The 26248-nt window shown below is 46.6% G+C and overlaps 1 protein-coding gene across 1 annotated transcript in view; it reads right to left on the reverse strand.

Moving 5' to 3' along the window:
• Window positions 1-536: 536 nt before the first annotated feature.
• KLHDC8A (kelch domain containing 8A) overlaps window positions 537-26248 on the reverse strand; it is a 92443-nt gene continuing 66731 nt past the window's right edge. The window contains exons 5-6 of the mRNA XM_063955111.1: window positions 15921-16022; window positions 537-1857 (exon numbers count right to left, since the gene is read on the reverse strand). Of these exons, the coding sequence (XP_063811181.1) occupies window positions 1664-1857; window positions 15921-16022 (296 nt within the window). The 3' untranslated portion in view covers window positions 537-1663. The remainder of the gene's footprint in view (window positions 1858-15920; window positions 16023-26248) is intronic.

A 26248-nucleotide genomic window follows, 5' to 3' on the forward strand; every position in this document is an offset into this window, starting at 1 on the left:
GGAGAAGTTGCCCCATCTCCCAATCAGCAGCTCTGTATAATTTTATAGTATGCAAATTATAGATGTTATTTCAGTGCTGATTGATTGCCATGGGCACTTTTCCACTGGCTCACTTCTCCGCTCTTATCACTGCTTAGTAAATGTCCGCCTTAGTTAGCAAGCTCCTGTTTTTCAAAATTTAAAAATTGTGTCGTTTTTTGTTGCAGTATTTAAAGTAGCGATATTATTAAAGGCAAACAAGGAGTGTGATATGCAGGCCCGCCATCAAGGAGGGACGGTGGTACTCCAGGCCCAGGCTGAGATGGGGCCCGGGTGCTTGTAGTCAGGTTCAGGGACGTATGTCAGCTGCCTGCCTATGCATCGGCAGGCAGCCATGGAGGGAGAGGCAGAGCTGCGGTCCGTGGCCATATTCTCAATACAGAGCCGGCCGTGAACCAATCGGAGCTCATGGACCGGCAGCCAATCAGGAGCTGCCATTCGGCAGCTCTTGATTCGCTGCCGGTCCGTGAGCTCCGATTGGCTCATGTTCGGCTCTGTATTAAGAATATGGCCACGGGTCACGGCTCTGCTTCTGTCCCTCCGTGGTTGCCCTTCAGATGCGCTCTGTCCCTCCGTGGCTGCCTGCCCCCTGATCCTGACTACAACCATCCGGGCCCACTCAAAAGGTAAAGTTGGGGAATGCAGGGAAGGGGTGGTGATGGTGGTGGGGAACGGACAGGTGTGTGGTAGGTGTGGGGTGGGGGGGCCCTGTCTTGTGAGTGTCAGTCCCGGGCCCCATAATTTCTGATGGCAGCCCTGGTGGTATGTTTCCCCGGCAACCAGCATACCGGCGCCGGGATCCAACCGCCTGGATGCCGGCAGCAGGGTGAGCGCAAGAGAGCCCCTTGCAGACTCGCTGCACTCGCCATGCTGCAGGCACGGTGGCTCCTCCCTCCAGGGGTGTCGTGGACACCCCAAGGGGGAGAATACTTGTCGGTATACTGGCGGTTGGGATTCTGGCATCGGTATGGTGAGCGACGGGATCCAGACAGACGGTATATCAAGTGCCACCCAAAACCAAGCATGTTGCTTTAATTCCTGCAACAAAAATTGCAGAAAATCTGTGATTTGTCATTTAATAAACCCCACTGTGTGTCATTCGATGATTTGTCTTAAACAAGCAATCACTTCAGATCACTGCAAATCATTTAACACCTGCTTAAGTGATCTTTATATATGTGTGATAATACTCTAGAAGTAGGGAATATCAGGGATGACTTTATACCAAGTGTCACAATTTTATATTTCCATTATTTTAAATACATTGGCTTATATACCTAAATTAATGTTCTCTCTGCAATGTACCTACAGTATACTGTGCAAAAGGCTTCCCGTTTAGAATTAGTGCTTGGACACCACTTAACATCCCCAAAATGATGCAATAATCTTCCTTAACTTTCCTATTGAAATGATCACTACAGATGCTCTTCTAGTTCTGCTTTCAATAATACCATCTCTTATGTGTGTATGTACACAACATCATGATGCTCTTTGCACACCATCAAGAGAAGATGCATGGTTTGTTATTATTATGAACACACCCTGCTCTGTACATTCTTGATGTCCTCAGTATAAACACACTTTCTTGCATACAGTACCTACTACATACATGTAAACAGCTCAGTCAAGTCTCTACTAAGCTCAACATATCTACTGTGGAACTGGGACCCTGGTTTACTCCTCCTATGGCATACAGCCTGTTCTTCAGTACAATGCTGGCACAAGCACATCGTGGAGTGGGCATCGGACTCAGGCTTTCCCACCTGTTCTTCAGGGGATGGAAGATCTCTGCTGTTTCCAAAACTGATGGTTGGTTTCCTGGATGGATAAGACAAATGTAAATGATTTGGAGAGAGGAGATTCAAGAGTATGAAAATTACTGTTCCTGCCTAACTTTGAAATATGAATGCACCAAATTTTCTCTTACGTATTAGAGGATACTGGGGTCCATTTAGTACCATGGGGTATAGACGGGTCCACTAAGAGCCATGGGCACTTTAAGAATTTGATAGTGTGGGCTGGCTCCTCCCTCTATGCCCCCCCCTACCAGACTCAGTTTAGAAAATGTGCCAGGAGGAGCCGGTCACGCTGAAGGAAGCTCCTGAAGAGTTTTCTGCATTTATTTTCTATGTTTGTTATTTTCAGGCAGGGCTGGTTGGCACCATCGTACCTGCTTGATGGGACTATGGGGGGGAAGGGGGAACGGCCCAACCCCTTGAAGGGTTAATGGTCCCGTTCCCCGCTGATAGGACACTGAGCTCCTGAGGGAACTATTCACAAGCCCCACCACTGCGAGCGTACATTCTCGCAGCACGCCGCCACCCCTAACAGAGCGAGAAGAATGAAGAGTGGTGAGTACTGAGCCAGCATCAGCGGCGCCGGCCATTATGGCGGCACGAGGGTATGGAGATGCACAGCTTCTAAACGGGGCGGAATGAGTCTCCAGACAAGATACACAACTGCGTCTCAGTACACTGTACACAGTACCCAAACTGGCAAACACAGCCTTAAAATGGTTCTGCTCCATTTTAAGCACAAAAATTACCTCAGCCAGTATAAAAAAAAGCGGGAAGAACGCTCGCCATTGAAGGGACGGGGCTTCACTATGAGAGGATCCAGCAGCTCACCAGCGCCATTTTCCCTCTGCAGTGGACACAGATGCTGACTGACAGGGATGTGCAGCTCCTCCGGTGTGACTCCAAAATACCTCAGCGGTACCAGGGGGTCATAGCAGGGGGGGAGCGACTATTAGTGTACTAAGTCCCCTATCAGGGTACTAAGTCTGCGACCTGGCTAAGCTTGGCATTTGCGGTAAGGGCTGGCTCCAAACAACTCTGTGTCTCCCTGAAGGGCTCTTTGTGGGTTACTTGTGCGTAACCTTTTCCTGTGTGTGTGTGTGTGTGTGTGTGTGTGTGTGTGTGTGTGTGTGTGTGTGTGTGTGCTGTCACATTTACATTATGTCAGGCAAAGAGTGTGTTTCTTGTACAGCAGAGTGTTCCTCTTCACCAGGGGGCTCACTACTGGCTACTCAGGGTTCACAGAATAGCGGGGCTGAACCGGAGTGGGTTAATTCTCTTAAAGGAATGATCTCCACTCTTTATACAAAATTGTCCCGCAATGAGAAAGAGACGCAATACTTAAAACAGACTGTGGATGAGTTTATGAGTCCCCAAAACAGCGTCTCAATCCCCTCCCATTTGTCCGCAAAAGCGATCTCTGGCCTATATCCTGCAGTCTGACTCTGGCGCCGACAAGTCATACATGGAGGAGGGTGAGGTGGATTTGGAGGGGGGGGGGGGATGCGGCTGTGTCACAGGAAATAGAGGCTCTTATAGAAGCTATCAGAGATGTTCTGCATATTCCTGATAAGGTGTCAGGAGTGTGAGGAATCTTATTTTAATGTAAAAAAGAAGTCCTCAGTCACTTTTCCTGTGTTAAAGGAATTGAATAACCATGGGTTTATCCTAATAAGAAATTTCAGATCCCTAACAGGTTGCTCTCATCTTTTCCTCTGGAGGATAGGAAAAAATGGGAAAATCCACCGATAGTAGACGCATCAGTCTCTAGGCTGTCACGAAAAATTGTATTGCCTGATGCAACCTCCCTGAAAGACACAGCTGATCGTAAATTTGAGACTACACTTAAATCATTGTACACAGCTGCTGGGGTGGCCCAAAGACCCACTATTGTATGTGCGTGGATTACAAGAGCCATGGCAAAATGGTCAAGTAACCTAATTGAGGGGTTAGATTCCTTGTCTAGGGGGGATGTTGTTTTACTCCTGCAGCATATACAGGACTTTGCGTAATTTATGGTGGAAACCATAAGAGAAATAGGCTTGCTTAATGCATGCACCACCGCTATGGCAGTGTCGGCACGCAGGGGCTTGTGGCTATGCCAGTGGACTGCTGACGCGGACTCCAGGAAAGGCGTGGAAGGCCTACCACTCACAGGAGAGGCCTTATTTGGAGATGAACTAGACAAATGGATATCCACAGCTACTGTGGGTAAGTCTACGTATCTTTCTTCTGCAGCCCCCCCAACCAAGAAGACTTATTCAGCTTCTAAATTGCAGTCCTTTCGGACGGCCAAGTTCAAGGGCAAATCCAGAGGTGCTTCTACGTCCTCCAGCGGCGCAAGAGGTAAACCACGCAAACCAGCAACTGCCAGTGCTCAGGAACAGAGATCAGGCTCTGCTTCCTCAAAGCCTCAGTATGACGGTGGACCGCAATACCTGGAAGGCTGTCAGGTGGGAGCCCGACTACAATTCTTCAGTCACATCTGGTCCAGTTCGTGCCAGGATCCCTGGGTCGTAGATCTTATTTCCGAGTTCCAAAAGCTCCCACCTCACAGATTCTTCAAATCGGGATTACTAGTTTCACAAGAGGCAAGTATAACTTTACAGCATGCCATCCAAAAGGTGATACAGACTCAAGTCATTGTTCCAGTTCCACCTCATCTGCAAAACAAGGGGTATTATTCCAACTTGTTTGTAGTACCGAAACCGGACGGTTCGGTAAGACCAATTTTGAACCTCAAGTCGTTGAACCCGTACTTACGAGTGTTCAAATTCAAGATGGAGTCTCTGAGCGCGGTGATCTCGGGTCTAGGGGAATTCCTAGTGTCTCTGGATATCAAGGATGTGTACCTTCACATTCTGATCTGGCCGCCTCATCAGGCTTATCTACGGTTTGCACTGCAGGACTGTCACTACCAGTTCCAGGCCCTGCCATTTGGTCTTTCCACGGCACAAGGGTGTTCACCAAGGTGATGGCAGAGATGATGTTTCTACTCCGCAAACAGGGAGTGAATATAATTCCGTACCTGGATGATCTCCTGATAAAAGCACCGTCCAGAGAAAGGTTGCTGGACAGCATTGGTCTCTCAACCAGACTCCTCCAGGATCAGAGATTCAGAACTGCATTCTGTTAACCACAGATGCAAGCTTCAGGGGTTGGGGAGCAGTCACTCAGGGGGTGCAGTTTCAAGGAAGATCTTCAAGTCAGGAAGTCATCCTTCCAATCAACATTCTGGAACTCAGGGCCATATACAACGCCCTTCTGCATGCCTCACATCTTCTTCAAGATCGGGCCATTCAGGTCCAGTCGGACAATGTGACGGCAGTAACGTACATAAACCGACAGGGTGGAACAAAAAGCAGAGCAGCAATGTCAGAGGTGTCAAGAATTCTCCTCTGGGCAGAAAGAAATGCTGTGGCGTTGTCAGCGGTCTTCATTCCGGGAGTAGACAACTGGGAAGCAGACATCCTCAGCAGAAACGACCTGCACCCGGGGGAGGGGGGCCTTCAGCCGGAAGTGTTCAGGTGCTTGACATGTCGATGGGGATATCCACAGATCGACATGATGGCCTCTCGTCTCAAGAAGAAGCTCAAGCGGTATTGTTCCAGGTCGAGAGACCTACAGGCAGTGGCGGTAGATGCTCTGATGACTCCATGGGTCTATCAGCTGGTGTACGTGTTTCCTCCACTTCCTCTGATCCCAAGAATTCTTACGCGAATAAAAAGGGAAAACGTTCAAGCAATACTCATTGCTCTGGACTGGCCAAAAAGGGCCTTGTACGCGGACCTTCTGGAGATGCTCCTCGAATATCCGTGGCCTCTACCTCTTCGCCAGGATCTTCTGCAATAGGGGCCCATTTGTCTGCCAGGACTTACCGCGGCTACATTTGACGGCATGGAAGTTGAACAGCTGATTCTAGCCAGGAGAGGGATCCCTAACAAGGTTATCCTGACTATGATCCAAGCCAGGAAGGGGGTAACGTCTGAGCATTACCATCTTATTTGGAAGAAATACGTCTCTTGGTGTGAAAGCAGAAATTATTCTGCGGTGGAATTTCATCTGGGACGTTTCCTGCTTTTTCTGCAATCAGGTGTGGATGTGGGCCTGCATCTGGGCTCTATAAAAGTCCAGATTTTGGCCTTGTCCATTTTCTTTCAGAAACAATTGGCTACTCTCTCGGAGGTCCAGACGTTCTTGAAAGGTGTTCTGCATATCCAACCTTCCTTTGTGCACCCCACGGCACCTTGGGATCTCAATTTGGTGCTGCAATTCCTCCAATCGGACTGGTTTGAACCATTACAGGAGGTGGATGACCGTCACACTGTTGGCCTTGGCTTCAGCAAGACGTGTGTCGGAGCTGGCGGCTTTGTCTCACAAAAGTCCTTATTTAATTTTTCATGAGGACAGAGCTGAACTCAGAACTCGTCAGCAATTTTTTCCTAAAGTGGTGTCTGCGTTTCACATCAACCAACCTATTGTGGTTCCGTTTGTCACTGACACCTCTGGTACTTCAAAGTCTTTGGCTGTTGTGAGGGCTTTGAAGGTGTATGTCAAGCGAACAGCTCGTCACAGATAATCGGACTCGCTGTTTGTTCCTTATGATCCTATTAAAATTGGGTGTCCTGCGTCAAAGCAGTCCATTGCACGCTGGATCAGGCTTACTATCCAGCATGCTTATTCCACGACAGGTTTGCCATGTCCAATATCTGTACAGGCCCACTCTACTAGGTCGGTGGGTTCTTCCTGGGCGGCTGCCCAGGGTGTCTCGGCTTTACAGCTCTGCTAAGCAGCTACTTGGTCAGGTTCGAACACGCTTGCTAAGTTCTACAAGTTCGATACTTTGGCCTCTGAGGACCTTCAGTTTGTGTAATTGAGTTCTGCAGGAACCTCAGCACTCTCCCACCCGGTTTGGGAGCTTTGGTACATCCCCATGGTACTAAATGGACCGCAGTATCCTCTAGGACGTAAGAGAAAATAAGAATTTACTTACCGATAATTCTATTTCTCATAGTCCGTAGTGGATGCTGGGGACTCCGTCAGGACCATGGGGAATAGCGGCTCCGCAGGAGACAGGGCACAAAAAGTAAGCTTTTAGGATCACATGGTGTGTACTGGCTCCTCCCCCTATGACCCTCCTCCAAGCCTCAGTTAGGTACTGTGCCCGGACGAGCGTACACAATAAGGAAGGATCTTGAATCCCGGGTAAGACTCATACCAGCCACACCAATCACACCGTACAACTTGTGATTTGAACCCAGTTAACAGTATGATAACAACGAAGAAGCCTCTGAAAAGATGGCTCACAACAATAATAACCCGATTTTTGTAACAATAACTATGTACAAGTATTGCAGACAATCCGCACTTGGGATGGGCGCCCAGCATCCACTACGGACTATGAGAAATAGAATTATCGGTAAGTAACTCCAGGTCCTCCTTAGCCAGAGTATCAAATTTGTAAAATTTTACAAACGTGTTCTCCCCTGACCACGTAGCTGCTCGGCAAAGTTGTAATGCCGAGACCCCTCGGGCAGCCGCCCAAGATGAGCCCACCTTCCTTGTGGAGTGGGCATTTACAGATTTAGGCTGTGGCAGGCCTGCCACAGAATGTGCAAGTTGGATTGTGCTACAGATCCAACGAGCAATCGTCTGCTTACACGCAGGAGCACCCATCTTGTTGGGTGCATACAGGATAAACAGCGAGTCAGATTTTCTGACTCCAGCCGTCCTTGAAATATATATTTTCAATGCTCTGACAACGTCCAGCAACTTGGAGTCCTCCAAGTCGCTAGTAGCCGCAGGCACCACAATAGGCTGGTTCAAGTGAAAAGCCGAAACCACCTTAGGCAGAAACTGAGGACGCGTCCGCAGTTCTGCCCTGTCCGAATGGAAAATCAGATATGGGCTTTTGTACGATAAAGCCGCCAACTCTGATACTCTCCTGGCTGAAGCCAGGGCCAGTAGCATGGTTACTTTCCATGTAAGATACTTCAAATCTACCGATTTGAGCGGCTCAAACCAATGGGATTTGAGAAAATCCAAAACTACGTTGAGATCCCACGGTGCCACTGGAGGCACAATCGGGGGCTGTATATGTAGTACACCTTTGACAAAGGTTTGTACTTCAGGCACTGAAGCCAATTCTTTCTGGAAGAAAATCGATAAGGCCGAAATTTGAACCTTAATAGACCCCAATTTGAGGCCCATAGACAATCCTGCCTGCAGGAAATGTAGGAATCGACCCAATTGAAATTCCTCCGTTGGGGCCTTCTTGGCCTCACACCACGCAACATATTTTCTCCAAATGCGGTGATAATGTTGTGCGGTCACTTCCTTCCTGGCTTTAATCAAGGTAGGAATAACTTCCTCTGGAATGCCCTTTTCTTTTAGAATCCGGCGTTCAACCGCCATGCCGTTAAACGCAGTCGCGGTAAGTCTTGGAACATACAAGGTCCCTGCTGAAGCAGATCCCTTCTTAACGGTAGAGGCCACGGCTCTTCCGTGAGCATCTCTTGAAGTTCCGGGTACCAAGTCCTTCTCGGCCAATCCGGAGCAACGAGTATTGTTCTTACTCCCCGTAGCCGTATAATTCTCAGTACCTTTGGTATGAGAGGCAGAGGAGGAAACACATACACGGACTGGTACACCCACGGTGTTACCAGAGCGTCCACAGCTATTGCCTGAGGGTCTCTTGACCTGGCGCAATATCTGTCCAGTTTCTTGTTGAGGCGGGACGCCATCATGTCCACCTTTGGTTTTTCCCAACGGTTCACAATCATGTGGAAGACTTCTGGATGAAGTCCCCACTCTCCCGGGTGGAGGTCGTGTCTGCTGAGGAAGTCTGCTTCCCAGTTGTCCACTCCCGGAATGAACACTGCTGACAGTGCTATGACATGATTTTCCGCCCAGCGAAGAATCCTTGCAGCTTCTGTCATTGCTCTTCTGCTTCTCGTGCCGCCCTGTCTGTTTACGTGGGCGACTGCCGCGATGTTGTCCGACTGGATCAACACCGGCTGACCCTGAAGCAGCGGTTTTGCCAGGCTTAGAGCATTGTAAATCGCTCTTAGTTTCAGTATATTTATGTGAAGAGACGTCTCCAGGTTTGACCACACGCCCTGGAAGTTTCTTCCCTGTGTGACTGCTCCCCAGCCTCGTAGGCTGGCATCCGTAGTCACCAGGACCCAGTCCTGTATGCCGAATCTGCGGCCCTCTAACAGATGGGCACTCTGCAACCACCACAGAAGAGACACCCTTGTTCTTGGTGACAGTGTTATCCGCTGATGCATGTGCAGATGCGATCCGGACCATTTGTCCAGCAGATCCCACTGAAATATTCGTGCGTGGAATCTGCCGAATGGAATTGCTTCGTAAGAAGCCACCATCTTTCCCAGGACTCTTGTGCATTGATGTACTGACACATTTCCTGGTTTTAGGAGGTTCCTGACAAGTTCGGATAACTCCCTTGCTTTCTCCTCCGGGAGAAACACCTTTTTCTGAACAGTGTCCAGAATCATTCCCAGGAACAGCTGACGTGTCGTCGGGTCAATTGAGATTTTGGAAGATTCAGAATCCACCCGTGTTGTTGAAGCACTACTTGGGTTAGTGCTACTCCGACTTCCAGCTGTTCTCTGGACCTTGCCCTTATCAGGAGATCGTCCAAGTAAGGGATAATTAATACGCCTTTTCTTCGTAGAAGAACCATCATTTCGGCCATTACCTTGGTAAAGACCCGAGGTGCCGTGGACAAACCAAACGGCAGCGTTTGAAACTGATAATGACAGTTTTGTATCACGAACCTGAGATACCCTTGGTGTGAAGGGTAAATTGGGACATGCAGATAAGCATCTTTTATGTCCAGGGACACCATGAAGTCCCCTTCTTCCAGATTCGCTATCACTGCTCTGAGTGACTCCATCTTGAACTTGAATTTCTGTATGTACAGGTTCAAGGATTTCAGATTTAGAATAGGTCTTACCGAACCGTCCGGCTTCGGTACCACAAATAGTGTGGAATAATACCCCTTTCCCTGTTGTAGGAGGGGTACCTTGACTATCACCTGCTGAGAATACAGCTTGTGAATGGCTTCCAATACCGTCGCCCTTTCTGAGGGAGACGTTGGTAAAGCAGACTTTAGGAACCGGCGAGGGGGAGAGTTTTCGAATTCCAACTTGTAACCCTGAGATACTACCTGCAGGATCCAAGGGTCCACCTGTGAGCGCGCCCACTGTGTGCTGAAAATCTTTAGTCGACCCCCCACCGCCCCTGAGTCCGCTTGCACAGCCCCAGCGTTATGCTGAGGGCTTTGTAGAAGCCGGGGAGGGCTTCTGTTCGTGGGAAGTAGTTGCTTGCTGCACCCTCTTACCCCTTCCTTTGCCTCTGGGCAAATATGACTGTCCTTTTGCCCGCTTGTTCTTATAGGAACGAAAGGACTGCGGCTGAAAAGACGGTGTCTTTTTCTGTTGGGAGGTGACCTGAGGTAAAAAAGTGGATTTTCCGGCTGTTGCCGTGGCCACCAGATCCGATAGACCGACCCCAAATAATTCCTCTCCTTTATACGGCAATACTTCCATATGCCGTTTGGAAACCGCATCACCTGACCACTGTCGCGTCCATAAACTTCTTCTGGCAGATATGGACATCGCACTTACTCTCGATGCCAGAGTGCAAATATCCCTCTGAGCATCTCGCATATAAAGAAAAGCATCCTTTAATTGCTCTATAGTCAATAAAATACTGTCCCTATCCAGGGTATCAATATTTTCAGTCAGGGAATCCGACCACACCACCCCAGCACTGCACATCCAGGCTGAGGCTATTGCTGGTCGCAGTATAACACCAGTATGTGTGTATATACTCTTCAGGGTAGTTTCCAGCCTCCTATCAGCTGGATCCTTGAGGGCGGCCGTATCAGGAGACGGTAACGCCACTTGTTTTGATAAGCGTGTGAGCGCCTTATCCACCCTAGGGGGTGTTTCCCAGCGCGCCCTAACCTCTGGTGGGAAAGGGTATAATGCCAATAACTTCTTTGAAATTAGCAGTTTTCCTTCGGGGTTAACCCACGCTTCATCACACACGTCATTCAGTTCCTCTGATTCTGGAAAAGCTACAGGTAGTTTTTTCACACCCCACATAATACCCCCCTTTGAGGTACCTGCAGTATCAGAGATATGCAAAGCCTCCTTCATTGCCGTGATCATATAACGTGTGGCCCTATTGGAAAATACGTTTCTTTCTTCACCGTCGACACTAGATTCATCTGTGTCGGTACCTGTGTCGACTGACTGAGGTAAGGGACGTTTTACAGCCCCTGACGGTGCCTGAGACGCCTGGACAGGTACTAACTGGTTTTCCGGCCGTCTCATGTCGTCAACTGACTTTTGCAGCGTGCTAACATTATCACGTAATTCCATAATTAAAGCCATCCATTCCGGTGTCGACTCCCTAGGGGGTGACATCACCATTACCGGCAATTGCTCCGCCTCCACACCAACATCGTCCTCATACATGTCGACACACACGTACCGACACACAGGGAATGCTCTTATCGAAGACAGGACCCCACTAGCCCTTTGGGGAGACAGAGGGAGAGTTTGCCAGCACACACCAAAGCGCTATAAAAATGTATATAAACAACCCTAAAAGGTGCTGTTTCTGTTATATGCGCTTAATATATAAAAATATCGCCAAAATATGCCCCCCTTCTCTGTTTACCCTGTTTCTGTAGTGCAGTGCAGGGGAGAGTTCTGGGAGCCTTCCTCACAGCGGAGCTGAGCAGGAAAATGGCGCTGTGTGCTGAGGAGAATAGGCCCCGCCCCCTAAAACGGCGGGCTCTTCTCCCGGAGTTTGCGATATATGGCAGGGGTTAAATACATCCATATAGCCTCAAGGGCTATATGTGATGTATTTTAGCCATAGAAAAAGGTATTATACATTGCTGCCCAGGGCGCCCCCCCCCAGCGCCCTGCACCCTCAGTGACCGCTGGTGTGAAGTGTGCCGACAACAATGGCGCACAGCTGCAGTGCTGTGCGCTACCTTATGAAGACTGAAAGTCTTCTGCCGCCTGTTTCCGGACCTCTGGACCTCTTCAACTTCGGCATCTGCAAGGGGGGTCGGTGGCACGGCTCCGGGACCGGACTCCATGGCTGGGCCTGTGTTCGATCCCTCTGGAGCTAATGGTGTCCAGTAGCCTAAGAAGCAAATCCATCCTGCACGCAGGTGAGTTCACTTCTCTCCCCTAAGTCCCTCGTAGCAGTGAGCCTGTTGCCAGCAGGACTCACTGAAAATAAGAAACCTAAAAAACTTTTTCTAAGCAGCTCTTTATGAGAGCCACCTAGATTGCACCCTGCTCGGACGGGCACAAAAACCTAACTGAGGCTTGGAGGAGGGTCATAGGGGGAGGAGCCAGTACACACCATGTGATCCTAAAAGCTTACTTTTTGTGCCCTGTCTCCTGTGGAGCCGCTATTCCCCATGGTCCTGACGGAGTCCCCAGCATCCACTAGGACGTTAGAGAAAATAGGATTTTAATTACCTACCGGTAAATCCTTTTCTCGTCGTCCGTAGTGGATACTGGGCGCCCGCCCAGTGCTTCGTTCTTCCTGCACTGTTACTTGGTTAAGTAATGTTGGTTCAGCCGTTGCTGTTCCTGTTTCAAGTTTGGTTAGCTTGGCTTTCCTCTTGTTGTGTGTGCTGTTTCGGAATCTCACCACTATCCTTATCTATCCTTCTCTCAAAGTATGTCCGTCTCCTTGGGCACAGTTTCCTAGACTGAGTCTGGTAGGAGGGGCATAGAGGCAGGAGCTAGCCCACACTATCAATACCCCCATGGTACTAAATGGACCCCAGTAACCTCTACGGACTACGAGAAAAAGTTTTACCGGCAGGTAATTAAAATCCTATTTTAGTGCACATGGAACACTTAGCAACACCATGGGGTATATTCAATAAGAGTCGGGTCCATTCCGACATGCAGTTGTCGGAATGGACCCGACAATCACTATTCAAAAGAGCGGCCAAATCCAACAGTCGGATTTGGCCGCTTCCGTTGTCATGACCTGCTGCTGCTGCTGTCAGCAGCGGGGGAAGCTGTCAGCGGCGCCTGGGGGAGGGAGCTGTCTGCGGCGCCGGGAGGAAGTGATGATAGCGGCGCCGGGAGGAGGTGATGACAGCGGCGCCGGGAGGAGGTGATGTCTGCGGCACCGGGGGGAGGGGGGGGGAGCAGTAGAGGAGACGGAGCGGACGGGGGAGGAGACGGGGGGAGCAGCGGCTGCAGCAGTGTAATAACGAGGCTCACGGCAGCATCCACCCGGCTCCAGCAAGCGATACCTCGCTTGCCGGAGCCGGGTGGACGCTGCCCCTGGGTTCCTGCTCTCCTCGCTGCTCCGCCATCTCCTGCTCTCAGCTCACTCATCTTAATCCGACTTTTTTAAAAGTCAGATTGAGATTGTCGGCAACGTTGCTAAAACCTGTCAGGTTTGGCCCCGCTTCCGACAATGCATGCTAATGGGCGGCAGAAGCTGCCGATCAACGTGCATTCCGACAAGTCGGGTTTCCCGACTTTTCGGAATAAATGGGGCCATAATGAATAGGTTGGAACCCTTTCCAACCTAAAACTGTCAGAAGGTGCCGTCTTTCCAACAAGACGGCAGCTTCCGACAGTTATTGAATATACCCCCATGTGTCCCATGTGTTGTTGTTGTTTTTTTAAGTCAAAATATGTGTCTTTATGTGTCAGAAGTGCAATGCACAGGCAGGGCTGTCTTAACAGCATTGTAGGCCCTGGGCAAAGCACCCACCCATTCACGAGAACTGATTAAAATAAAAATCATAAAATGTCCTGCACCATCTCTCCACATGCTTCCATACAGTGAATGGCTGTCAGCACCCTGATTTGTGGATAGCGCCAGGCAGGGGCGTCATTAGGGTCAGTAACACCTGGTGCACTAAAAAGGCCCCTCACATGCAGCTTTTCATGTGAAAAGGGGGTATTGCCTTGCGGTCCCATTTTCATGGCTCTGGGAGTGTGGCATTTTGGTGTCACCCGGGTGCAGCCCACACACCCCTAGTGATGCCACTGGCTACAGACATCCACCAATCAGCATGCTGGCAGTCATTGTGTCTGGCTGCAGACTTGGAGGCAGGTAGAGAATGATGACTATGTGACTGCCACCTGTCCCTACTGGAAGGCCCCTAGAATTGTGGGCCCTGGGCAGCTGCTCAGTGTGACTATACATGAAGATGGCCCTGTGCATTGCTACACTGACTACTGGAATTGCCATTTTATGTACATCTGTGCAGAAGCAGTGCTGTGGTGTTCAGCGCCCTCCTACATGATATGTCTCTCACTGAACAGACAGAATGGACTTCAGGCTACCCTCTGCTGTAAAACTTAGGTTCACCCCCTTTCACCTGGCTTGGTATATGCTTTCCCCTGGGATAAAAAAAAAATGAAATCCTGGGGATAGTTTAAATCACATGACATAAGGATAGGGAGACTAAATATTTTTGTCTTTGTAATATATTTTTTCTTTTTATAATACTTACTATATGCTAATCACTATTCATTGATTCCCATATGTCAACTATGCAGGAAAAGGGGTTTGGTATGGAAGGTAGATAGCAACTAGGTCGATAGTGTCTAGGTCGACCACTATTGGTCGACAGTAACTAGGTTGACAGATTCTTTAGGTCGACAGGTCAAAAGGTTGACATGGGTTTTTTATGGGGTTTTTGTGTCGTTTTCCTCATAGAGTGACCGGGAGCCCCAATAAGTGCACCGTGTCCCCTCGCATGGCTCGCGAGCTTCGGGCAAGGTTACCGTTCCCAATTGCAGTCCACGTGGATCGTTAAGTATGAAAAAGTTCAAAAAAGGGAAAAAAATTGTGAAAAACTCATGTCGACCTTTTGACCTAGAACATGTCGACCTAGAGACCCTGTCGACCTAGTTACTGTCAACCAATAGTGGTCGACCTAGATAGTGTCAACCTAGTTACTGTCGACCAAGAGACCGGATCACCAGGAAAAGAGTGCAAAATGACAATATTTAAAATCATGATTATGGGAAAAATAATTTTTATATTGTATATGCAAATTATTTTGTCTATAATCCTTTAAGATTGTAAATAATGTAATGTTGCACACTCTGTATGGTTGACATACAAGATTCAATGAATGGTGATGATCATATAGTATGTATTATAAATGAAAATAATAAATATAAAAAAATATATAGTCTCCCTAATCCTAAGTGTATACGATAAAGTGACATATAAGAAGGCTAAGGTTCACTAAGGACTTAGTGGTTGAGAGGAGGCTGGTGGCCATTGAGCAAAGTTCAGGGGGAAGACCCAGGGGGACAATGAATGACAACAGTGGATAGGCAGAGCCTCTCCAGCCTGACTGACTCCTGCATTGTGACATCCCTACTGTGTGCAACTAAATCGCTAATCTGGGAAAGAAAGGCAAAAGACAGAGTTCTGATATAAACGATAGCTCTGTGTCTTGCTCCACGTTTCGTTATACTTAATCTGCAACTTTATACCAATTCCTGCCTGATACAATTACTAATCTAGTGAGCCTGCAACAATAAGTGACTTTTTGTGTGGATATGACACAAATAAAAAGAGAAACTCAGGAAACACTACAAATTGGCATCTTCATTATGCCAAGCGTCTCGCACCATATGGTGGAAAATGCTATGTAAATGAAGACACATCTGTAATCATCCTCGCATTGCTCTGCATAGAATGAGTGGAAGTAAATCAGCTTCCTGTCAGAATCTCATTGTTTTTATTTAATTAGAATGTTGTATTCATCAGCTTTTATTAATCTCTAGCACATCATGTTCACATCACTGTAACATGTATGCAGACATCCTACATTCTTTGTGACATGCCTATCCTCCAGGCATATTTGGTTTACTTTTGTTATGTAATATTAGACGTATTGAAAATGTATGTTGCAACAATGAAAATGAGCGTGGGATTTATATATATATATTTTTTTATAATAAATCATTTAAATTCTTCATGGGAAATAACCATTGTGTAATAAAGAAGGCTGAACAAATCTTTTGCCCTTACCAAGACCTCCAGCTACGACAACCCTCCCGTTTATTGCACCTGCAACAAAATCAGCTCTTCTTTTCTTTAGAAAACAGGAATGGTCTGTCTTCGACCAGCTTCCTGAGAAGAAGAGAGATGAGATCAGAGTTATTCCTCCCACTGCTATTTAGATGGACTGAATCACACAGTACTTTGTATATACATTTATTCTAGAATGCCAAAAATGTTAACATGATGGATTCAGAATTAAGTGATGCATACCCTCCAACTGTACCTTTTTAATAGGTACAGTACCTTTTTTTCATGGTCTGTACCGATTTTTGCCTCTCCAAACTTCCATTGAAAGTATAGGAAAAGGGGCGTGGCCACGCCCCCTTTACACGCGGCCACGCCCCTTTTTCGGATTTGTACCGATTTTTCTGTGTAAAATGTTGGAGGGTATGGTGATGTAATGTATACCAGTCATTAAATGCTAGCTAAAGTAATTCAAGAAGAAAACTGCACATTTTATGTCATGGGTTACACTGTACAGCAAGGCACAATTAAACCATGTTAATCTAATAAGTAATAATACATAATATAATAATTACAAGTTGCAAACATAATAAAAGAATTAAAAAGAATGCATTACCTGCTAAATTAGAAGAGCACAATATTTGTTTAATTAATTAATTAATTCATTCATACATTCATTCATTTATTAAGCTTTTGGGGCAGATCCAATTAGCGGTTGGTTGGTTGGTTGGTTGGTTGGTTGGTTGGTTGGTTGGTGAGATGTTACAACACCACCGGAGATTCTTTCCAAGTAAGATCATCCGCATGTGCACATGCCATCCCCTACGCTTTTTGACATTAAGACTTTATCAGAGGGCTTGTCTAACATACTGTGTCTTACATGTAAATAGGGCTTGCTAGCCAACTGGTGCAATCTGATCGTCTCATACTGTCACAATCCTGACTGTAGGTTTCATATTTGGTGACTTACCCCTGCCATCTGTCCCGGATCCTGTGTCTTTTTACTCACTGAGTTAAACAGCTTGTCAGCACTATGAGTTTTCCTGAGTTCTCTGCCTGAAAGGTAATAGTTAATTAGCTCCACCTGTGGTGATCTCCTGTGTGAGGCTGAATTCAGTAATATGAAGTTCAGGCTTCAGTGTTCTCTCGGCCTGCTAGGCCTCATTCTACATCACAGCCTAGTCTGGAGTAGTCACATGACAGTGACTGTTCACCTGATCCAGAGTTGTCCAATCCTCTGCCAGCCTGAGACTCTCTGCATCACCTAATCCTGCTCACCAATCACCAAGAACCAGGAAGTATAAGTTTGGAGGCTGAGTTAGAAACTGGGCCAGTTCCTTGTGTCACACTCACAGCTATGTGTGAGTCTTCAAGCTGAGCTCCCTAAAGGTAACCTTTATACTCTAGTTCCTGTGAAAACTCTGTTCCTTGTTACCCTGTTTGGTTTACTTTTGTGTTGCCACTGATGATCACTATTTCCACAAGTCTCAAAGTAAAGGCACAGCTGTAGTGGTTTATCTTAAAGGCACAGTACTGTATTCCATAGTCTCCATTGAAAACCACAGCTGCCGTGTTTCAGTTTTACTGCTGTTGTAGTTGTGATCTCCAGAGCTCCCGTATCCCTGTGGCTTCCGTGCCTCCAAGAACCTCTGTGCCTCAGCACCTCTGTGCCTCAGCACCTCCGTGCCTCAGCACTTCTGTGCCTCCAAGAACCTCCGTGCCTCAGCACCTCCGTGCCTCAGCACCTCCGTGCCTCAGCACCTCCGTGCCTCAGCACCTCGTGCCTCCAGCATCTGTGTCTCGGATCCTCGTGCCTCCGGTGCCTCCGTGCCTCAGCACCTCGTGCCTCCAGCATCTCCGTGCTTCCAGCATCTCCGTGTCTCGGATCCTCGTGCCTCCGTGCCTCAGCATCTCCGTGCCTCAGCAACTCCGTGGTTCCAGCATCTCCGTGTCTCAGCACCTCGTACCTCCGTGCCTCAGCGCCTCCGTGCTTCCAGCACCTCGTGCCTCAGCACCCCCGTGCCTCAGCACCTCGTGCCTCCAGCATCTCCGTGCTTCAGCATCTCCGTGCTTCCGGCACCCCAGTGCCTCTACGCACCCCAGTGCCTCTACGCACCCCAGTGCCTCTACGCACCCCAGTGTCTCTACGCACCCCAGTGTCTCTACGCACCCCAGTGTCTCCAAGCACTTCCGTGCCTCCTAGCACTTCCGTGCCTCCTAGCACCTCAGTGTCTCCAAGCATCCAGTGCACTTTAGCGCAGTTGTACCTGGTATTCTTCACTGATTCATCAGCGCCTTTCCAGTTCTGTCTTTCAGGAGACCTTCAGCGTTCACACGTGCCCCCTGTCTGCTGACCTAATCCTGCATTAGTGAGAACCTAGATTCGGCCATCTCTGCTGCGGTTCCTCTTCCCAGTCACCGGAAGAAGCCCCGAGTCCACAACACTCCCAAACCAGGTCAGTGGTAGTATTCACATAATTCTCCAGTTGCCCGCACAGACTTCACTAACACCGGGTTCACAAAACCTCAGTCATGACACATACACACCGCTGAAACGCTGATGTCTGCTACAAAGCAATTTATTCACAGTTCTTATACTTGAAATATTTTTGTTTTATTCAAAAGGACATAGAAATCATAAAATGAAATTAGCTGAATAGCGCTTTAGATGGTATTGTTTAATATATTGATACATAAAGACCTTCATTATTTTCCCATGAATGAGTTATATGCGGCATGTTGTTACAATACAGATGTAGCCTCGCTCATTGTGGTTACATCTAAGCCTTAAACGCACAGCAAGAGCAATGAATGGAGTGGCTGAATACGCAGCTTGGCATGGCTAGGCATGGGCGTGACTAGGTACACCAAGAGTGCCCAGGCACCGCAGATGTAGCCATGAAGAGCGTGGCTACATCTGTATACTTAATTTAATAGCATTTCTATTTCCAACATATAAACCATTTCAGGTTGATCCCAATTTATAGTAGACCGCAGCAGCTACACAATCATCAACTCCATTGAATACACAAAGGAAACCAACGTTTATCTAGAAAGAACATTTAATTAAAACGTATAGATAACCGTAAAAACATGTAATATCTTCCATGGTTTTGTTTATATAGCTCCAGTCATTCTAAACAAACATTTCAGAACCCATATAATGTCATCTGACTGAATCAGAGCCTGATTGATATGGCTAATAATGTATTTGTCGCAAATGTAAAATCCATATGTACGGTACTGCTAACCACTTGTGGCACCTTATAAATAACATTTCTCACGTAGTTGTGAAAAATTAATTTTTCAAAATGAATTTATACAGTGTGTTGTAAATCTTACTAATGCCAGCCCTGATATCTTCAACATGAAATGTACATAAGATGTTCTTGGGGGGGGTGGTCTTCAGGTTGCCGGCGGCCGGCCTTCCGGCGACCACCATACCGGCGCCGGAATCCCGACCGCCGGCATACCTACATCTTTTCTCCCTCTTGGGGGTCCACAACTGCAAGGGGCTCATGTGTGCTCGCCCAGCTGTCGGTATGCCGGCGGTCAGGATTCCGGCGCCGGTATGCTGGTCGCCGGGACCCCGATCGCCGGCAAACCATACTACACCCTCTTGGGGCTACATATTATTAACCCATGCTTACACTAATTACAAACACCAATACTAAAAAAATGCAACTGACAAAATGCACATTACACAGGAACAGATCACAGAATTAATGAACTTGTAAAACCACTAACCCAGCTGTCCAAATTCCAGCCCGCCCTCAGATACAGCAATCTAAACAGCTGGGTCATGACGGTTGTGCACTTCAGTCACTAAGGATAAATACACAATTTCATGGTCACCACAAAGGAAATCAGTACGAGGTCCTTCTGTTCCCAGCACAAATATTAATATTTCACACTTAGTTACACATAGGTATGTAACATTGGGCCTCATAGGCTTGTCTTCTTCAAAAGAGAAACATGAAGAATATGCTAGATTAAATATATTTTAATCCTAAAAATGTTTCCAAGATTTTTGCTTACAGAAAAAGAATGTTACAAACATGGACAGATTATATTGCAACATTGTCAATGATAATAGCAAATGGGAAAAAACCTAAAACAATACAGAGTTCCCCAACTTACATGATGTTAAAGACCCTGCCATGAAAGGAGTCAATTCAGAACATTAAATACATAATAAGTCTCCAGACTCTGCTTAAGGTAATGCACACTTGGAGCTGGCTGTAGCTCACCCTTATCTTCTAAAAGCTTCTAAGGCCCCCACCTTTCTGTTTTATCTTTCTTGTTGCTAGAAATTATTGAAATCAGTCAGTAACTATTTTTCAGTAGTGGGGTGGGGTGGGGCAGTCCATACGGACACTTTCTTTACAGTCTCTCATAACCTTGCATGAGATTTATTTCTTGGACTGGCCAGGATTAAGAATATAGTTTAAACACACAGGCCCTCATTCCAAGTTGATCGCTCGCTAGCTACTTTTAGCAACTGTGCAAACACATAGTCGCCGCCCACCGGGGAGTGTATTTTTGCATTGCAGGAGTGCGAACGCCTGTGCAGCAGAGCGGCAGCAAACACATTTTGTGCAGAACAAGACCCGCCCTGTAGTTACTTATTCTGTGCGATGATTGCTGCGACGAAGGTCCCGGTATTGACGTCAGATACCCACCCACCAAATGCCCGGCTACGCCTGCGTTTTTCCAAACACTCCCAGAAAATGGTCAGATGACACCCAGAAACTCCCACTTCCTGTCAATCTCCTTGCGTCCGCCAGTGCGACTGGAAGCTCTTTGTACTTGTATGACATTCCTGCGCATTGCGGTGCATATGCATGCGCAGATTAGCCCTGTTCTGCCATAATCGCTGCGCTGTGAAAATCCGTAGCGAGTGATCAACTCGGAATGACCCCCACAATTCTTTATGATAAGTACGAGATTGTTATCTCACTCCTTTCACTTAAAAAAGCCCATAACTGTTCTGCTTCCAGGCCTGTAGAGGTCACATGCAGGACACAGCATTTCAGCCATTTTGTTACCCAAAATTAAGTCATACCTACATTAGGTCCATAGAATACAATTGTTTTATGCATACACTTACATGCAATTATAATTTCTGGTGATTAGTTCAGAATTTAACCGCTAAACCAGAGCTATTGGAACATTAAAGGGGGTTATTTTGAGTCCCTTGTTTAGACCAAAGGGGTGTAGGGTATATAAAGTAGTGATGAGCGAGGTTCGGTTTTACTCGGTTTTACTCGGTTTTACTCGGTTCTCAAAACGGCATCTTATTGGCTATCCAAAACACGTGACATCCGTGAGCCAATAAGATGCTGTTTTGAGAACCGAGTAAAACCGAGTAAAACCGAGTAAAACCGAACCCGCTCATCACTAATAAAGTGATTATGATTATCCACTAAGTCTCTCTTTTATAAAGTAGGTTTATGCTATCATCACTGCTTTTACCCGGTTGATGTTTTCTAAACCTATAAATTTAATGGACTGAGAGTCACTAATATGACATTGTTTAAAGAGTTCAGGGGACATGGTGGTTCTCTACATCATTCTTTATATTTCTTATATGTTCTAGCACCCTTATTTTCGAAGCTCTCTCAGTGATGGGAGAAAAGAGAGAAGGGTAAGTATCATGTATCGGGAGAGGGCGGGGTCAATAGGGGGCAAAGAGAGAGGGGGCAGGGACAGAAGGAACTACTGAGTGTCCTGGTCTCTTAGTAGTATAAATTATATACTAGTATATACACTCACACATATACTGTACACACACACACACACACACACACACACACACACACATATACATATATATATATATATATATATATAATGTTATACCAGCGGTAGGGATCCCGTCTGTCATGATCCCGACAGCGGGATCCTGGCCACCAGTATACCGGTAGCGGGGCAAGCACTAGAATGCCCCTTGCGGGCTTGCTGCACTCGCCACACAGCGGGCATAGTGGCTTGCTGCGCTCGCCACAGGTTATATTCTTCCTCCATGGTTGTCGTAATCTAAAATGTATTTTCCTTTGGAACAGTGTTGAACAAATCCATATAAATTACACCTCTGTCACACCTGAGAACAAACAAGAACAGAGTTTTGCAATTATTTACAGGTCTAGACAAGAAGACACTAGTTAACCCCCCCCCCCACACACACACACACACACACACACACACACACACACACACACACACACACACACACACACACACACACACAAATAAAGTGAGTCATTGCCCCTCTATCTGACCTTGTAACACTATATTATGTTCTATATTAGTTTTGTAGGTATTTTGAAGAATGCAGTCTAGAATACAAGTACAATAACTTATAGATAAACGTGTTGAGCATGTGAGTCACTTACACTGGTAGACCGAGAGAAACTCCCTAAACCCCAGGAAATCATTTTACTCACAACACTATTTATAAGGGAGTGGTCATCCTTCACTTTGACAGAGGAACTCAATACAACACCACATGAAAAGGTAGCGCAAAGGCAAAATAATCTTTTATACAGAATACAGATATAAAATAAAGCAAATATCTACTTGGCTTGCTCTTATAGATTCTCCCAAATTTTATTCTGAATTCACCTATGACATACAGGCCTGAATTTAAACCCCTGACCCTTTTCTTTACCAGCTTCCTTCAGGGGCAAATGCAGGTTTTTTGAGAAATTAATATTTTAGATTAATTTGTTTACAAACGAGGGCTTGGAATCATCATACTTCCTTCTTGCTACAGGCGGTAAAATCTATAGATGTGGCTGGCAGGATATGGATGATTTTCATTTTGTGTGGTCATATCCATAAAACATTATCTCCACTCACAATCACACTTGCCTTCTTTTAAAAACTAGTTTCAGGGAGATTGTCGTGGGTCGACTCCTTTAAATTCCTAGGGTCAAAAATATCCTGTGACCTTAAATGGGGACCAAACATAGGCGCCAATGTCAGGAAGGCACAGCAGCGAATGTTCTTTCTAAGGCAACTCAAGAAATTCAATATCCCACAGAATCTACTGCATATCTTCTACACAGCCATTGTGGAGTCTGTCCTATGTTCATCGATAACAGTCTGGTATGGAGCTGCCAAAGAGTGGAAAGACGAAGGCTACAGGGGGTGGTGAGGACAGCAGAAAAGATTGTCGAGACCGATCTCCCCACTGTTCAAGACCTATACCTGTCCAGAGTCAAGCAAGAAGAGTGCAGGGAAAACTCTGGCAGATAAGCAACACCCCGGCCACGACCTGTTTGAAATGCTCCCATCAGGCAGGTGTAACAGGTCCATTCCCGCCAGGACGACTAGAACCACTAAAAGCTTCTTCCCACTAACTGTCCATCTACTAAACCATAGGTTCTCAAACTCGGTCCTCAGGACCCCACACGGTGCATGTTTTGCAGGTCTCCACACAGAATCACAAGTTAAATAATTAGCTCCACCTGTGGACCTTTTACAACGTGTCAGTGAGTAATGAATACACCTGTGCACCTGCTGGGTTACCGGCAAAACATGCACTGTGTGGGGTCCTGAGGACCGAGTTTGAGAACCTGTGTACTAAACGATGTCTATATGTCTGGTGCTACGTACTGAGATGCAATTCTACACAGCATTCATTCCCATAGTTAAGCATGTTATTATGTATGTTTGTATACATGTATGTTATGTATCACATTTGTATCTCCCCTTCTGTTGTTTTTTGGTGATGCATTGTACCGCAAACAATTCCTAGTATACGCGAGTATACCTGGCCAATAAAGCTGATTCTGATTCTGATTGCAGTCTGCAGCAGAATGGGACGTGTTGTTGAGGGAGCATGTAATTCTCCACCCAAAGGGCGTGTCTAGCTCCACATATAGGTGTATTAAAGCTTAAATGACTGTTGCTAAATATTTCTGTATAACATCAGTAACAATATATTTTGGGAAATTTTACTATCATTGGTACTAACATTGCTGCCCGCAGACTAGATTTCTTAATAGTATTTATTTGCAGTGATATTTCTAGTATTCTCATTCAGCACAATATACTGTACAGTACATGATAAATGTGATGTCTATGCAAAAATTTGCAAATGCCATTTGACCTTTGTGTGAATTCTTACTTTAATGATCATCTCTTGGAAAAAAAATAATTTTAAATGTTTTTTGTATTGTCCTTTTTGTATGCTTAACTGAAGATTACTGTTAAAAAATTCCAAGTTCACACACACTAGTAGCAACCGCAGATACTGAGATAAGAATACAGATCACAGGGGTCAGGCAAGGTGTATTTTCTACTGTCAGGGGAACCACAAGGTTTTGCTGAGAGCAGGGCCGGCCAATAACAAAAGTTATGCAGCCATGTACGGTGTCAAGTTCCAAGGGCGCCTTCTCCCGACGCCACTGCGCAGAGTGAGACTTCACTGACTTGTCAGTCTCACATACGGCTTCTGCTTCCCACCAGCATAGCTGACTGATCCCCTTGTCTGTAACACGCTGCTCCCGGTGTCTCCGTCACCTCTGATCTGCTTCCCCCAGCAGCTCCCGCCTCTCTCTAGGCCGAAGCAATCCATTGCTGGTTGGCGTGTGCATGTCAGCAGTGCACGCACTCTCTCTCTTTTGTCCTCACCTCTCTCTCTCTCTCTCTCTCTCTCTCTTGTCTTAAACTCTCTCATCCTCACCTCTCTCTCTTGTCCTCACCACTCTCTCTCTCTCTCTCTCTCTCTCTCTCTTCTGTCCTCACCTCTCTAGCTCTCATCCTCACCTCTCACTTGTCCTCACCTCTCTTTCTCTCTTTAGTCTTCACCTCTCTCTCTCATCTCTCTCTCTCTCTTGTCGTCACTTACCTCTCTCATCCTCACCTCTCTCTTTTATCCTCATCTCTCTTGTGCTCACCTTTCTCTCTCTCTTTAGTCCTCACCTCTCTCTCATTCTTTAGTTCTCACCTCTCTCTCTCATCCTCACCTCTTTGTTTCTCTCTCTCTTGTCCTCACCTCTCTCTCTCGTCATCAACAACTCTATCTTTCTTGCTGTATTTTGTCCTCATCTCTCTCTTTCTCTCTCTTTTATCCTCACCTCTCTTTCATTTGTCCTTACCTCTCTCTCTTGTCTTCACCTCTCTCTTGCTCTCTTGTCCTCACCTCTTTCTCATCCTCACCCCCCTTTTCTCTCTTTTGTCCTCCCCACTTTCTCTTTTTATCTTGTCCTCAACTCTGTCTCTCTTTCTACTGTCCCCACCTCTCTGTTTTTTGTCCTCACCTCTCTCTCATCCTCACCTCACAGCTACTTACATAGTGGCTTTACTGTGGTGTAACATGTATAAGGGTCTCTACCATGGCATAATGTGTATAAGTGGCTCTACTGGATAAGCGTCTCTACTGTGGCATAATGTGTATAAGGGGCTCTACTGTGGCGTAATGTGTATAAGGGGCTCTACTGTGGCGTAACGTGTATACGGGGCTCCACTGTGGAGTAATGTGCATAAGGGGCTCTATTATTGTGTAACATGTATAAGGATATCTACTGTGGCATAACATGTATAATCGGCTCTACTGTAGTGTAACGTGTATAAGCAGCTCTACTGTGGCATAACGTTTATAAGTGGCTGTACTGTGTGGGATAATGTGTATAAGGGGCATTACTGTTTTATGTAACGTGTATAAGGGGTACTAATGTGTGGTGTAATGCGACTAATGGACACTACTTTGTGGTATAATTGTTATGCACACCAGTGCCAGCAGGAATGTACTGGTGTCTGAACGGTGAGGGATGCAAAACAAATGAACTCACAGACAGACTGGGGAATATGACATTACATACACAGAAGGTGATAGGGTAACAAAATAAACACAAAGTGAACAGAGAAGCCCAAAGGCTAAGAAACCGGGTGTCTCCCTAGTATTAGGAATGCTCAGATGGAAAGAAGCGAGATGTAGTGATTTAATACATAGAGAACCCGAAATGCTGTTGCTAAGGGCAACAGCAAAACCCTAAAGGGTTACCAACGGGTGTGGCAGTAAACTCCTTGGTCAGAGATGGAATAATAGACACAAGGAGAGTCTCCACAATCCTAGTCCTCACTTGCAGTGCACTGGTTCAGCTTACTGCCACTAAACTGACACCTGAACACCTTGCACAGTGAGAAAGGATTTTGGCAGGCAAGTCTGAGAATACAGCCGCAAACTTGCTAGGTTCACAAAGTAGCAAAAGAACCCCAGCAGGTTAAACGACTGACTCCAGTCTTACTGCTAGGTCTGCATTGGCAGAGTGTAATACAAAATCCCAAGGCCTATTTGCAGTAAGCAACAAACAAATACAAAG

This window comes from Pseudophryne corroboree, chromosome 2 (assembly GCF_028390025.1).
Source record: "Pseudophryne corroboree isolate aPseCor3 chromosome 2, aPseCor3.hap2, whole genome shotgun sequence".
NCBI classification, from domain to species: Eukaryota; Metazoa; Chordata; class Amphibia; order Anura; family Myobatrachidae; genus Pseudophryne; species Pseudophryne corroboree.